General features: G+C 35.2%; 1 protein-coding gene across 4 annotated transcripts in view; it reads right to left on the bottom strand.

Annotated features, from left to right (window-relative positions):
- Positions 1-16,867, bottom strand: part of cpeb4b (cytoplasmic polyadenylation element binding protein 4b) — a 55,119-nt gene that overhangs the window by 6,065 nt on the left and 32,187 nt on the right. For 2 of the 4 annotated variants that reach the window (XM_079834035.1, XM_079834036.1), the window contains exons 4-10: positions 15,907-15,957; positions 13,425-13,448; positions 9,255-9,425; positions 9,035-9,124; positions 4,941-5,059; positions 4,640-4,754; positions 2,723-2,904 (exon numbers count right to left, since the gene is read on the bottom strand). In XM_079834035.1, the coding sequence (XP_079690161.1) occupies positions 2,723-2,904; positions 4,640-4,754; positions 4,941-5,059; positions 9,035-9,124; positions 9,255-9,425; positions 13,425-13,448; positions 15,907-15,957 (752 nt within the window). The remainder of the gene's footprint in view (positions 1-2,722; positions 2,905-4,639; positions 4,755-4,940; positions 5,060-9,034; positions 9,125-9,254; positions 9,426-13,424; positions 13,449-15,906; positions 15,958-16,867) is intronic. The other 2 variants (XM_079834037.1, XM_079834038.1) reach the window with 1 other exon arrangement.

Here is a 16,867-nt window from a genome sequence, read left to right as displayed (position 1 = left end):
ATAATTTGTTCAAGCATCCATAATTATAGCCACGTTAATAACGTTTGTAAGAAACCAAATCATTTGTAAATCCGTCAAGATTTCAGTGAGATAAGAGTATTTGTGTTCATGCAGATCATCAGGAGCCACAGAGCCCTGCCTGTGACAAGATGGCCGCCGCTGATGACGTTAGAGACTCCGCCGTAAGACATCTAGACTTTATTATGGATATCTATGGAAGTACCGCCCACGTGTTTACAAAGCGCTCGTGCGAAGACTAACACAAACATCCTTAAGCAAAAAAAGGTAAAACAACGATGTCGGACGATTTTGAAGTTGGAGATGGAGTTGTTGTTTGTAAAGGGTGTTTGTATTAGTCTTCGCATGTTCTCTTGTGACCTTTCCGGCGTGATTACGCGATCCGTGGTGTGTCGCAGATCAGCGCAAGATGAGCAATTTAGGTTAAAAAGTATATACATTTTGAAAATGGCTGATGGTTTGGCTAGATAAAACCCTATTCCGCGTCTGGGATGGTGCAGAGCCTCTGAAGCCCTTCCTTTGAAACTGCATTGATTTGGACCTTCAACATTTTGGTTGCCATTGAAATCCATTATGTGTTATAATCCTGGAATGTTTTCCTCAAAAAACGTAATTTCTTTTCGACTGAAGAAAGAAAGACATGAACATCTTGGATGAGATGGGGGTGAGTAAAATATCAGGACATTTTCATTTGAAAGTGAACTAATCCTTTAAACATTTTCTAATTTCTAATTTTCAATTAGTTTCGTGAGTATTTTTATTAAACATGGATCTTTATTTTCATTAAAAGGGCTTATTTCTGCTATTGTTGGCTAATTTTGTAAATATAAGCAACTGATTTAGACGCACAAACAGGGTGGCGGTGTGATGAGACGTCATGCTTGGCCAGATTCGCCTCGAACTCGTGCAACTTCGGTTACGGAGCCGCGCACATAGTTACAAAATTTGACGTGCACACCGCCAAGCGAAAGGGGGTCTCGCGCTCTCAACGCACACTCCGCGCTGACGCGTCGAGTATAAACAAGGCTTTATTGGTCACACTTTAGTTTAGGGTCCAATTCACACTATTACTTTTGCCTCAATAAACTCGTAATTACTGCTAATTAATAGTTAGTAGGGTAGTTGTTAAAGGAACACTCCGACTTTTTGGGACTTTAGCTTATTCACCGTATTCCCCAGAGTTTGATAAGTTCATACCATTCTCATCTCCGTGCGTGCCATAACTCATAATTTCACAAAAAACATAATTTTACGTCGGTCTTAGTACACGATGTAACTATACACATCACAACATGTAAATAGAAAAATGTTGGCGTTATTTTGTCAGTTATTGGGCAGTAGGCTAGCTGGAGCCATTTACCTCCAGTCTTTGTGCTAAGCTAGGCTAGCAGTGAGTGCGTCAGAGAGTTATGGCACGGAGATGAGAATGGTGTGTAATGACTTCTCTAACTCTGGGGAATACGGTGAATAAGCTAAAGTCATAAAAAGTCGGCGTGTTCCTTTAAGTTTAGCTATTGGGTAGGATTAAGAATGTAGAATAGGGTCATGCATTAAAATTGTGCTTTATAAGTACTAATAAACAGCCAATATCATAGTAATATGCATGATAATAAGCAAGTAGTAAATAGTGAAAATTGGAACCTAAACTAAAGAGATACTGTATTATTTTATTAAAATATTTGCTTATTTTTATTTGCATTGTGACATTTTCATGACCATTGTGGACATTTTCCACTCATTTCCCATTATTTTCAATATTAACAGTTTTTTTAATGGTTATATTGTTTAAAAAAAAAATGAAAGTAGTACTTTTTAACCTAATTATATTGTCTATGCTGGCATTCTAAAATGTGTATTGTTCATTTAAATATGTTAAGCAATTGATTATTCAATTGATATTTTGTTTTGTGATATAAAAATATCTTGCTTTAAAAAATAAATAAATAATAATAATAATAGGCAGTACAATAAATACTATCACAACCTATAAATACCATAACCAGGGTTATAATATTTAACTGAAATAAAAACTAGGACCATTAAAAAATATTTTTGTTGCTTGAAATAAAATAAATGTTAACTGAAAAAAATGAATAAAGAAAAATAAACATTTTATTTCAGTTAGTTTCTCATTTTCATTTTGTTTAACTTGATGTACTAAAATAACTATAACACAAAAAAAGTATAAATCTATACAGACATTAAACAAATAATGTAAAATTACTAACTTTAAAAAATAAAACTATAATGGTACAATAGTAAAGACTATAAATGCAAAACTGATCAATTGTAATGAGAATTAGGGGAAACCACTGTCATGAAAAAATTGACACTTGTCATAAAAAACAAAAAAATTCTCTTTTGTGTCTTGAAATATGACGTGTTAGACTGGTTTCATATCCTCAAGTATATCCTGAACATTTTAATCTCAAAACTGTTCCCTGTATAGTTTGCAGCATTAGTTGATGATAGATATGTTTTTCTTGAGGAGATTTGCCATGTAATGTCCCTGATAGGACCCAATTAATCATTATCAATCGTGAAATTTGTCTCAGCGCCCAGCCCTAAAAGAAACGCATTTAAATGTCAACTAAAACACTTTAAATCAGCCAAAAATATGTTGAAATGTCTTAATTAGCTGGATCGATGCCCTGTCATGGAAGGGGAGTGTGCGTGTGTATTTCTTGTGGAAGTCAGCACTGACCCGTTTATCAATTTCCCCATGCTGCAGTTGTACAAAACGAGCACTGATAGCAGCAATGTAGCTCTGCTGATTAGAGAAGGCGACCCGCCCTGCTCCCTTGGGGTACTTCAGTTCTGGGTCTGTGTCGATGCCTGCGTAGCACACGCCGCCATACAGCCGGTCCATGATCATCGCCAGCTCCACTGTCACAAAGACAACATACTCAATGGTTAACGTTCAAAAATAAACCACACAGACTGTATAATTAGTCTTCCTCCTTCATACTAAAATAAAAGGACAACTCATACAGTTTAGCAGATTTGGGGAAGCTACTGTCGCCTGCCAAGCTACAAACTATTACCAAGTACTTAAAAAGACTAATGTTTAAAGAGCAGTATTTAAATACTGTGTGTGGTCAGTATTTTTCTTTTTGAAAGGCTAGATTAAATTGATTAACAAATGTGACAGTAATGACTTTTACAAATTCTTGCAAAATATGGATTTTGAACATTTATTTCCGTCAAAGAATCCTAGAAATGATTATTGTTCACACAACATATTAAGCAGCACATCTGTTTTCGGTGGAAGCTTGTTTCTGCCACGGAATAAAACTATTTAAAATAAATTGCGACTTTCTAATCTCACAATTCTGACTTTGTAACTCGTAATTGAGTGTTTACGTCTCACAATTGTGAGAAAAAAAAGTATTTTTGAGATAAAAACAAACTTCCATAGTTTTCTAATATTTATGATAATAAGAAGAAATGTTTCTTGAGCAGCAAAGCAGCATATTAAAATTATTTCTGAAGGATCATTTGACACTGATGATTGGTGCATGAATGCTTGGATCACAAAAATAAAATACAATGTAAATTATAATATTTTATTTTAATTTGAATAATTTTACACAATAATACATTTTATAATTATTACTGTTATAATATTTCAATAATAATTGTACCAGTATTTTTGACCAAACAAACTAGCGAACTAGAGATGTATTTCATAAAACAAAATATTATATAAAGAAAAAATTCAACCAATAAAGCTAAAAACTTCTACATTTGAACCACAGTTTTAAACTGAATTATTTCACTAAACATGTATTACAACACAACAAATATCAGTAAAATGTGACAATGGACCACACTTTTTTTTTGTGTGTGTGTGTGGCAATAGCCAACAATGCATTGTATGGGTCAAAATGATCGATTTTTTTTATGCCAAAAATCATTAGGATATTAAGATCATGTTCCATGAAGATATTTTGTACATTTCCTACTATAAATATATATAAAAAAAAATATTATTATTAGTAAAATGCATTGCTAAGGACTTCATTTGGACAACTTTAAAGGCCATTTTCGCAATATTTAGATTTTTTTGAACCCTCAGATTCAAGATTTTCAAATCGTCGCATCTCGACCAAATATTGTCCTATTCTAACAAACCATACACCAATGGAAAGCTTATTTATTCAGCTTTCAATTTCTAAAAATTGACCCTTACGAATGTCATGACATATTATAGCCAGCGGATCTGCTGGGAACGATCAGGTTTGGTCGTTCACTTACAGTGTAGATTAGTAGATTAAGCATTACTACACCGGTGATGTGTTTCATCATAACTAATCATTTCCTAATAGAGTTCATTAAAGAGATCTTGCTAACAAAGAAGATTCCATCCTCCGCAATTCTCTCCGCTTGCTGTTACAGGTGCGTGTGCCATGATTAACATTTTTTGGAGCAATATTTACTATAAAACAATCATACATGTTCAAAGGTGAGGGAGCCACAAAAATAGTCACTGAATTCAATTATATGGGAGCTGGATTGGTTAGTTCTGGCACAAATTAAATCCTGGCTACTCAAGCAGAGCGTGTAAGTGATTATGTATTATGAAACTACACTATCTCTGGGGAAAAAAACACCTCCATACCTGCACGAAGTGGACGTGGCACTCCACCCACAAAGATGGTCTTCCTGGGGTCTAGAGGCTGTGATCCATCCATCACAAAATCACTATCATTAAGATTCCACGGGCGAATCTGGACCTGTTACAAAACCACACACCAACAAAATAAATCTAACAAATAATCCACAACAGATAGCTCGTTTTTAAGACTTTTAAGACAAAAAAATCAGGTTTTTATTAAGGACAAATAAAGACAGTATAACTCCTGATTTGAAAATGCAGTCATTTAAGACAAGAAAAGAGTCAAAATGCACTTCATCCTTACAGGTTTGTCTTTAATGGTGGGGCTGGAAACGCATAGGTAGAGCTTTCCGTCCTCCTCGATGCAGGCATCGATAAGGGCTTGAACAGAGCTCTCGTCTTGAAACAAGAGGAATGCGTAACCTTTGGAAAAACCCATTTTAGTGTTAGGCAGAAGTACTACATTTGACATTAAAATAATAAATAAAAAAGGATGAGATACCAAAACAACTCCAGGCTTTTAACATTATCGGTGGCACAAATTCAAAGGGATTGGTTATGCAAAAATCTCAATTGTAACATTTACTCGCCCTCATGTCGTTCCCAACCCATAAGACACTTTTTTGAAACACAAATGAAGACAGACTTTTGTCCTTCCATTGAAAGTCCACTCATGTCTAATAATCTCCCAATCAGTGTTTGTATACAGTGTCACATTTACCTCAGAAAAGATCAACAGCTAGAAACATTAATTTCGAGAGGAGCATTTTGCTAAATATATGCATTATATTGCATATTCACTGTATTTTTTAATTTTATTCTTCTATTCATTTTGACCTGTTCTTCAATATTAAATGTGTGTTTTTAATGACAGCCACCATTTAAATGTGTAATTATGTCATTAAAAAGGCATGATTATTAAATAAACTTCCTTATGCTTAATTTAAATCTGTAAATTGTAAACTTTAATATTGTAGTGATGTACTTACTGGGGATCCCTATATAGTTTGCAGCATTAGTTGAGAGAAGGTTTTTTTTTGTCCTTAACAAATATTGCCAATTAACCAATATTGAATCGAATTGAAATTGAATTAAAATCGAATCGTGAGGTTTGTGTCAATGCCCAGCCCTATTAAAAACCTCTTTACTTGTGTTTTGAACGAAAGTCTAATGACATGAAGGTGAATTTTCATTTTTGTGTAAACAAAGCTCTGTCATGGTGATCAAGCCAGCAGCAACTAAAACATTACTATTATTGACTGTCTCTCTCATACGCAGAGCTGGGTAGTAACTGATTATATGTAATCTGGATTACGTAATCTGATTCCAAAAAAATAAGTACTTGAAATTAGATTACGTTTTAAAATACTCATAATCAGACTACATTTACTTTTCTTTTGATTACATGATATTCTTTGTCTGGCTATCACCAGACTAAGCTCAATTTAAGATTGAACATTGGTCTGGGGAGTCTGCTCTGTATTTTCTACTGCACAAGAGGCGTGATCAACAAGCATAAATGAAATGACTCTGTACGCAATTTGATAGTCCTTCAACCAATCAGACCACAAGAGGCGTGATCAACGGCCAATGATTCGTCGCTCCTCTATTCGTAATCGTTTTTAACCCGCCAATAGCGCGCCAGGTGGATAAGCCAGTCTGTGATTGGTTCCCGCAAAAGTGTAACAGAAGCAGTAGAAATGAATGTTCAGGTTTCCAGACTGAATTGCAGGGTGAAATCAAAGCACCAGCAGATCAGGCTGGGTTTACCCAGTTTATGATATTCTCACAATGGCAGTCAAATATTCATAATTCATTGATTCTCCATACTACTACTTCTTTTATCTTTTAAATTGTCCTTTCTAAAAACACCTACTGCTTTTATACATTCAGAAGGTCTTGCAGGTTTGTGGAATCGCACAGACCAGCCACTGGTCATGTGACTATCACGGTTATTCACTTTTAACATTGCATTCCTAATCAACTCCTGATTCACACATTAATTATTATTTGAATTATCACCCAGTTTCAGTGAGTTATTTAACCAAATTTAACAATGTCTTTGGAAAGCTTTTGTCTGTCAAACACTTAAAATGCACACACAAAAAAAAAAAAATGTCATATTCACATGCAAATGCAGGGAATCCCCCTGACCTTTTGGTCAGCTGTAATTTCTTTGACCTAATATATTAATATACAAGTCAGTAAAAATAATAAAATTAAAGTTCACAGTTCTCTGATGTCGGTTAATGGTCACATGACAGGCAGGCAAACGCATACATATATATATATACATATACAGTGTTTCCCCTACAATGTATTCACAGCGGCGCAGCGCCGCCGCTGGATTTTCAGCGCCACTGCAAAATCTTCACATGATCAGTAATATCACGACATTCACTTACACACTGTAAAGGAGAGAGAAAGAGATTGAGGATGGCCAGAGAACTAAACAAAAATGTAGTCTGCTAACACTTTCACAATATCACAGGGCTGTGATATTAATCTTTTTTTCGCTTCCAAGGATTAAAAAAAGAAGATATGAGGTAAAACTATTATAAACTATGCTTGCGCATCGTCCAGCACAACTTCCTTCCCTTCACAGCGCGCGCTGTCATTTCTCCTCAAACATGTATTTAACGTCAGATTCAGCACAATCCATGATTGTTGGCAAATGCACTCTCCACTTTGGCTAAATTGCAGAACGTGTTTGATTAAATGAAAAGCACAATAATCCGCGCAATAGACGCTGTTTCCAAGTTCAAGGCAGGCGTGTGTGTGTGTGTGTGTGTGTGTGTGTGTGTGTGTGTGTGTGTGTGTGTGTACGCACGCTGCGAAATGGACCGAATTGCACATTTGCTTCGTGTGCGCGACTAAACCATCAAATACACAACAAAATAGCCTATATGTCAAAATGACAGGCTTGGAGAGTATTCACTTAAACACAGTTAAGCTTAAATGGGCGTAAAAGGGAGAATGATTTTAGATCTGCGTCTTAAAGGGGCAGCATCTAATAAACTTGGTGACGATTGAGCCATAATGTGAATCAAAACAACAATATATTTGATTAATAAAAACTTAAGGTAAAAAAAAAAAAACATCATGTAATAATATTTCCCAATATTAGGCTACTGTTTTTTCTGGTATTTTTGATTAAATAAATGCAGGCTTGATAAGCATGAGACTTTTTGCAAAAACATAAAATAGTATCCAAACACTATGGGGTTTTTTTTTTTTTTTTTTTACATATTGCCCCTTTCTTTCATTTGAGCCCTTGCCCCTTAGGAACTTTCTGCACGTCCCTGCAGGTTATTGAAGTAAAATAGGCTATAAGATAGTCACCTTTTAAACTAATGAAAAGCTTAATTTGGATTTTAATGTTCAAAATGTCTATTTCTATCCACAAAACTTGCCAGAAGTCATGGTTTATTTTAATTTTTTATTTATTCCGGAGGTGCATGCCCCCGGACCCCCCCGACGAGCGGCTTGGTAACAACCTCCGGCACGTAACAGCACCGCTGCTGGAAAAAATTGTAGGGGAAACACTGATATACATATACATAATATACATATACATAATATATATATATATATATATATATATATATATATATATATATATATATATATATATATATATATATATATATATATATATATATATATATATATATATATATATATATATAAGGGCTGTCAAAAGATTAATCGCGATTAATCTCATCCGAAATAAAAGTTTGTGTTTACATAATATGTGTGTGTGTACTGTGTATAATTATTATTTATATATAAAAACACACACAAGCATGTATATATTTAAGAAAAATGTATTATATTTATATATACAATATTTATATATAATATAAATTATATAAATGTATACATGCAAATATTTCTTAAATATATTTATGAATGTGTTTGTATTTATATATACATAATAATTATACAGAGTACACACAAATATATTATGTAAACACAAACTTTTATTTTGGATGTGATTATTCGCGATTAATCTTTTGACAGCCCTAATATATATATATATATATAATTTTTTATTAATTACTTTATAGCTTTTCATGTGTGGGAAACCCTGATGTAATGTAATATAATAATATATTTTCTCTCTCTTTGTATTTTTATATCAATATGGTATAAGATTATTCTACTTAATCAAGTTGGGTCAAAAGTAATCTAAAAGTAATCCAAAAGTAGTCAGATTATATTACATTAAATATGTAATGTAATGGATTACGTTACTAACTGCAATTTATGTCATGTGGTTTGTAATCAGTAACTGATTACATTTTGTAGGTAATTTACCCGGCTCTGCTCATATGGTGTCAGTGACAACAAAAGCCTTTAAAATGGTCACATGTCTCCCAGTAACTCTTAGCTCACCTTTCGGGGGGAAGTATGACTTGCTCTCCGCTTTGTGAGGCCAGTCCACAAACAGGTGCCCAAATCGGCGAAAACTAGCGGTTATCTCATCTAGAAAAGATAAAATGGCAGATAAAAGCAAGCTATCGTGGAAAGAGTTCCAAAGCTAACAAAGAACCTTGAAAGCTGTTTTTGTGTTCATAAGCAGCAGAGCAGAGGTCACCCTAAACGTGTGTAATACCTTCGTCGATGTCAGGGGGGAGGCCGCCCACAAAGACTTTGCGAGAATAGCGCTCCACCCTCTCTCCGTTCTGGTGAGGGAAGCAGTGGGGCGAACCGAGGCCAGGCAGGCTCTGGTCGGCTCTCTCCTCGTCTGGGAAGCCATCTTCCATCGGGAACAGGGATGAGTGTCCTGAAGAGGGGGGGGGGGGGGATGCAGGAATTATTATCTGTGCCTGGCACAGTGTTACAATATCCACGCACCACAGAGTAAAATGAATTCCAGCGACGGATTATTCTGAGCCCGAGAAATACTAAGACAATTGCATCATCTTGGTTGTGCAATTTTGAAAGCATAAGGATTTCTGAATTATGGCTACTGTGGTCCTGTAATCAAACAAATTATAGCCCACAGTTATAGTAGTCCAATGATAAAGCAGGTCATTTTCTACAGAGAGTTGTGTTGAAGGAAGGATGTGTACACTACCGTTCAAACGTTTGAGGTTGGTAAGACTTTTTTAATGTTTTTCGAAAGACCAAGGATGTAAAAACAGTAAAAACAGTGACACGTTATTACAATTTAAAGTTACTTTTCTATTTTTATATGAACATTTTAAAGGATTAGTTGACTTCAAAAAAGAAAACTGCCTGATATTTTACTCACCCCCATCTCATCCAAGATGTTCATGTCTTTCTTTCTTCAGTCGAAAAGAAATTATGTTTTTTGAGGAAAACATTCCAGGATTTTTCTCCACATAATGGACTTCAATGGCAACCAAAATGTTGAAGGTCCAAATCAATGCAGTTTCAAAGGAAGGGCTTCAGAGGCTCTGCACCATCCCAGACGAGGAATAGGGTCTTATCTAGACAAACCATTGGCCATTTCAACCACGGATTTGTGTAATCACGTCAGAAAGGTCCCGCTAGACATAGGCGGAAGAACCGCCCACGTGTTTACCAAGCACTCGTGCGAAGACTAACACAAACATCCTTTAGCAAAAAAAAGGTAAAGCAACGATGTCGGACGATTTTAGAGTTGAAGATGGAGTGTTTTTTGGTAAAGGGCGTTTGTATTAGTCTTCGCATGTTCTCTTGGGGCGGTACTTCCGCCTACGTCTAGCGTGACCTTTCCGACGCGATTACGCAATCCGTGATGTGTTGCAGAGCAGCGCAAGATGAGCAATTTAGGTTTAAAAGTATTTTTTTCTTGAAAATGGCCAATGGTTTGTCTAGATAAGACCCTATTCCTCGTCTGGGATGGTGCAGAGCCTCTGAAGCCCTTCCTTTGAAACTGCATTGATTTGGACCTTCAACATTTTGGTTGCCATTGAAGTCCATTATGTGGAGAAAAAACCTGAAATGTTTTCCTCAAAAAACTTAATTTCTTTTCAACTGAAGAAAAAAAAAGACATGAACATCTGGGAAGAGATGGGGGGGGGGGGATATCTGTAAATTTTCATTTTAAAATGAACTAATCCTATAATGTAATTTATTCCTGTTATGCAAAGCTGAATTTTAACATGATTTTGTCCTCAAAAATCATTCAATATTATTCAATGTTGAAAACAGTTGCATTGTTACACTCTAAAAAAAAAAAGGTTCTATATGGCACCAAAAATGGTTCTTCGTCGTAATCATAGAGGAACCACTTTTGGTGCTATATAGTTCTGTGCTATATGTTCTGTATATGGTAGCGGTGCTATATAGCACCTTAGTCAAAGAACCTGTGAAGAACCTCTGAAGAACCGCTGAAGCACCAAAATTGGTGCTATCACTTAAAAAGGTTCCCCTATGATTACGAGCCAAGAACCATTTTTGGTGCCATATAGCACCTTTTTTTTTTAGAGTGTATATTTGTTTGTGGAAAACATGATCTTTTTTTTCAGGATTCTTATATGAATAGAAAGTTCGAAAGAACAGCATGTAAACATTATAAATGTATTGACTTGCTTTATCTACCTTGCTAAATAAAAAAGTATTCATTTCTTTTAGAAATCTTACTGACCCCAAATTTTGTTCACTTTACAATTTCATTGTTAAATACACAATTAAATCAGATTAACATCTCAGGTTAAATTTACATACTATATTAGTTATGAACAAACTAGATTCCTGAACTGAAAACATATTTTAACTTTGAAATATTTGTGTAAATGTAGAATGTTTGTAGGCCAAATTTACAGTAAAGTAATAAGCAGTGCATTATAGATTTTAATGGAGTTTTAGGTTCTCTGCTTTGCGTCTTGCTCATAAAATGCCTTTCTACAATTCAGAGAATATTTTTTCAAAATCTGTTAATGTGAGAGTGAATGGCTGCGTGGTCATGTACTAAAGCCTCAGGGTCATTCGGTGTCAAATCAACCAAATTTCATAAATAAATTTCATATTTTTTTCTGAAGAAAGACAAACATAAATAGTGATAAAAGCCAAAAAAACTGCATATTGACTGAGTAATTCACTATTTTGTAGAGGGGGTCAAAATTACATTTGGAGCCAAATTACAGGGTGGGAAAAATGACTTTAGAAAGACGTCAGCATTATTCATTTCATTTTACATAGAGATTGGTAGGTCTATTATAAAATCGGTTGACTTTAGCAATCTTTGTTGAATTATATGCCAACGGTGATGGTTCAAAATGGGGAAAAGCTTTTCTTGTTCTAGTTTGCATGCCTCAAACTCAATATATATTAAAGGAACACTCCACTTTTTTTTATATTAGGCTCATTTTCCAGCTCCCCGTTTTTGAATCCATTCAGCCGATCTCCGGGTCTGGCAGTAGCACTTTTAGCATAGCTTAGCATAGATCATTGAATCTGATTAGACCGTTAGCATCTCGCTCAAAAAATGACCAAAGAGTTTCGATATTTTTCCTATTTTAAAACTTGACTCTTCTGTAGTTTTTATGTACACATTGTGTACGAAGACCGATGGAAAATGAAAAGTTGTGATTTTCTAGACCGATATGGCTAGGAATTATTCTCTCATTCCTGCGTAATAATCAAGGAGCCGTACCATGAGTGCAACAGCGCAATGATATTACGCATCGCCTGACAATAGGCTAACTTCCATCAACATAACCAACGTGACAACCTGCTAAAAATAAAAAAAAACGCAATTTTTCTTTTTCTGTCGGTCTTAGTACACAATGTAACTACAGAAGAGTCAAGTTTTGAATAGGGAAAACATTGAAACTCTTTGGTCGTTTTTTAGCGAGATGCTAACGGTCTAATCAGATTCAATGATCTATGCTAAGCTATGCTAAAAGTGCTACTGCCAGACCCGGAGATCGGCTGAAGGGATTCGAAAACGGTAAAACTCAAGGGGAGATGGAAAAGGAGTCCATTTTCAAAAATAGTGGAGTGTTCCTTTAAAGATATCTTAATATCCCTTTCTTTTGCTGTTTTAATTTTAAAAGGCCATCGATGGTTCAGTCCCAGAGATATGGACATGTTAATGTGGCCCCATGAGTAAAACATGTTTTCAGTGGCCAAAAACCAAATGTGGGTCACTTTGCATACATCTGGTACTTTTTTCTTTTAAAGAGGATGTCTGAACAATAAAAAAAATGTTGAAACTACAAATGTATCTCGTTTTTTTTCTATCAACACAATTGCACCGGTCTCAAAATCAAGTTTTTTAGCTGGGGACCACTGGTTGAGTTGACATGGAACGACCCCATCAGTATAATAACACCGGCTGAAGGGTGGAGGATGTAGCATTAGTCCTCTGGCTCAAGCCACTCCGGCAAATTTCCTCCTGACGTGACAGAACACAGGCCTGAGCTGCTTTACAAGACTTTATGTAAGGGACTTAGCCACTGCGGCCTGGATATGTGTGTGTGTGTGTGTGTGTGTGTGTGTGTGTGTGTGTGTGTGTGTGTGTGTGTGTGTGTGTGTGTGTGTGTGTGTGTGTGTGTGTGTGTGTGTGTGTGTGTGAGTGTGTGGGGTTGCACAAACCACAGAAAAGCCCCAATCAAATATAATCGTCACAAAAAAAAAAAATCTCCATAGTACAGCAGGAAAGAGGCACACAATCGATACACAAATGGAAATAAAGGCTGCACGTGTACATGCAAACAATTAACAATCCCCCAAAACACTTCATGCAGATGCTGGATTATTCCACCGATAATTATGATAGTTTGAAAGTCTTTCATTTTGCTCATTTGGATTTGTTAAAAGTTTTCTTTACCTCGTCGCCTCCCATAATTCCTTGCTGCATGTAAAATAAGATGATCACATGTGAAGTAACATCCCCAAATGAAAAAATGTGAACTCTCTGACTAAACTATAAAAATGAACAGTGGAAGCATGCTTTTCATACCAAACCTGACTGTATCTATTGCACGTCTTTAAACGAATGTGTTCAGATTAATTTGGATGATTATAAATGAAAATCTTGGCAAAATTACAGTTTACACAGTTTTTGTGCAAGTGCTCAAACACTGTTAACAAGACTCAACCTAAACCGTGTAACTAAACGGTCTAGATTCTCTTGGCTCAGTGACTCAGAAGATCGGGTGAATGTATTTAAGGAGGCACTCGTGTGATTCAGCCTCTCTGTCCAATTTGGAAGCTTGGTTCCAGCACAGAATAAAACATTTTATAATTGGGACATCGAGTTTATATCGAGATATAAAGTGGGAATTGCGAGATTTAAAGTGGGATTTGCGAGATATAAAGTCAGAATTGCGAGATATAAAGAGGGAATTGCGAGATATAAAGTGGGAATTGTGTGATATAAAGTCATAATTGTGGGAATGGCGAGATTTAAAGTCAGAATTGCGAGATTTAAAGTGGAAATTGCGAGATATAAAGTCAGAATTGCGAGATATAAAGTCATAATTGTGTAATCTAAAGTCATAATTGTGGAAATTGCGAGATATAAAGTGGGAATTGCGAGATTTAAAGTTAGAATTGCAAGATATAAAGTGGTTATTGCGAGATATAAAGTCAGAATTGCGAGATATAAAGTGGGAATTGTGGGAATTGCGAGATATAAAGTGGGAATTGCAAGATATAAAGTGGGAATTGCGAGATTTAAAGTGGGAATTGCGAGATTTAAAGTCAGAATTGCGAGATATAAAGTCATAATTGTGTGATATAAAGTCATAATTGTGGAAATTGCGAGATATAAAGTAAGAATTGCGAGATATAAAGTGGGAATTGCGAGATATAAAGTGGGAATTGTGTGATATAAAGTCATAATTGTGGGAATTGCAAGATATAAAGTCAGAATTGCGAGATTTAAAGTGGAAATTGCGAGATATAAAGTCAGAATTGGAGATATAAAGTCATAATTGTGTGATATAAAGTCATAATTGTGGAAATTGCGAGAAATAAAGTGGGAATTGCGAGATATAAAGTGGGAATTGCGAGATATAAAGTGGTAATTGCGAGATATAAAGTGGGAATTGCGAGATATAAAGTGGTAATTGCGAGATTTAAAGTAGGAATTGCGAGATATAAAGTGGGAATTGCGAGATATAAAGTGGTAATTGCGAGATGTAAAGTAGGAATTGCGAGATTTAAAGTGGGAATTGCGAGATTTAAAGTGGGAATTGCGAGATTTAAAGTCACAATTGCGAGATATAAAGTCATAATTGCGAGATATAAAGTCATAATTGTGTGATATAAAGTCATAATTGTGGGAATTGCGAGATTTAAAGTCACAATTGCGAGATATAAAGTCAGAATTGCGAGATATAAAGTCATAATTGTGTGATATAAAGTCATAATTGTGTGATATAAAGTCATAATTGTGAGACTAAAGTCATAATTGCGAGATATAAAGTGGGAATTGCGAGATATAAAGTGGGAATTGCGAGATATAAAGTGGGAATTGCGAGATATAAAGTCAGAATTGCTTTTTTATTCTGTGGCAGAAACGAGCTTTCATAGTCCAAAGCATTACTAACTGCTGGCAAAAACCTAATAACTATTCACCAAAAACATAATACCTCAAACTACAATTTAGTGAGTATTGTTTATTAGCATTTCTGAATTAAAACTTCAGGAGGAAAAAATGATCAAGCGAAACGGTTCAAACAATTAAACAGAAATCTCTGCATGGCATTTTATATTATTGCATATATATTGCAGATACTGGCATTTATTGCTACCTAATATACACATTATATTGGTGCATGATAATAATGTAATATTTAAATAATATTCTTTCTTTGGTTTCATTAAGAAGAAAAAAATCTTAATCTCTTATCTACATTTTACTTTTTGCATTAAACATTTAGAATTTACCTAGGAACAACAGCTATGAAGTTGAAATTATGGAATCTCACATTTAAATTTTTTTTAATTTTCATATATCCAAGCAATACAAGATAATACACACCTTTATGATGATGATATATAACTAGGCCTATACATTAACTATACATACGAATATCCTTCATTTGTCTCAATTGGGGTGAAACTGTCAAATTACAAATATATGCATGTTTCAAATAAATTCAAATGGAGCGTTTCATCTAAAAGCGCATGTCAAACGACCACTGAACCAGTAAGACAAAGTGCTCCAAACTAGACCTATTTTAGTGCTTCCTAGACACAAACATGCTGACTATTTCAACAAACAGCTTGTCGGGTCTCTCCAGCCCACCCTGGCTTCAGCTTGAGCCACAAGCACACTAAACCAATAAAATATATGTACATACCATTTATGGGCAAGGGGCTGTCTCCTCCTGGATGGGTGAATCCGAGGCGACCTTTGAGAGAGGAGAGTATAAATCAACTGCATGGCTGAAATGACACACGGCACGTTTGTATCACACATGGTTTGTATTAATACACAGGAGAGTAACAGGTCTCTAGTTACCAAGATTATGCACCCACTTGAATGGGTTATTTGTTCAGTTTTCAGTTACAAATGACAGAATCCCTTTTCAGAAGCAAAAAACAGCTGAAATGTCACCTTAAGTTCCCCTTACAGTTGATTCAACAACACAATTGGATCTTATGTTATACCATAACTAATATTATTTTTCTTCAAATTGAAATGCTTTCTGAACACTATTTTTAATTTATATAACAAAACTGATTTACATGTCGTCAAATAAACAACCAGTCAGTAAATGGACTGATGCAAGAGTCGTTAATCTACGGTCCACATCCAAATCTGTTGTATACACTAAAAAAATGCTGGGTCAAAAACAACCCATGTTTTTACATTTTAACCCAGCGGTTGGGTTAAATGGTTGTTTAAAACAACCCAATTGCTGTCTTAAAACAACCCAATTGCTACGTTAAAAGAACAAAATTGCTGTCTTAAAACAACCCAATTGCCGTCTTAAAAAAAAAACTATTGCTGTCTTAAAACAACCCAATTGCTGTCTTAAAACAACCCAATTGCTGTCTTTAAAACAACCCAATTGCAGTCTTAAAAGAACCCAATTGCTGTCTTTAAAACAACCCAATTGCAGTCTTAAAACAACCCAATTGCTGTCTTAAAACAACCCAATTGCTGTCTTAAAACAACCCAATTGCTAGGTTAAAAGAACCCAATTGCTGTCTTAAAACAACCCAATTGCTGTCTTAAAACAACCCAATTGCTGTCTTAAAACAACCCAATTGCTAGGTTAAAAGAACCCAATTGCTGTCTTAAAACAACCCAATTGC

The sequence above is a fragment of the Gobio gobio genome (assembly GCF_949357685.1).
Source record: "Gobio gobio genome assembly, chromosome: 14".
NCBI classification, from domain to species: Eukaryota; Metazoa; Chordata; class Actinopteri; order Cypriniformes; family Gobionidae; genus Gobio; species Gobio gobio.
Note: the sequence above shows the minus strand (reverse complement) of the source record. Positions and strands in the feature narration are given on the sequence as shown.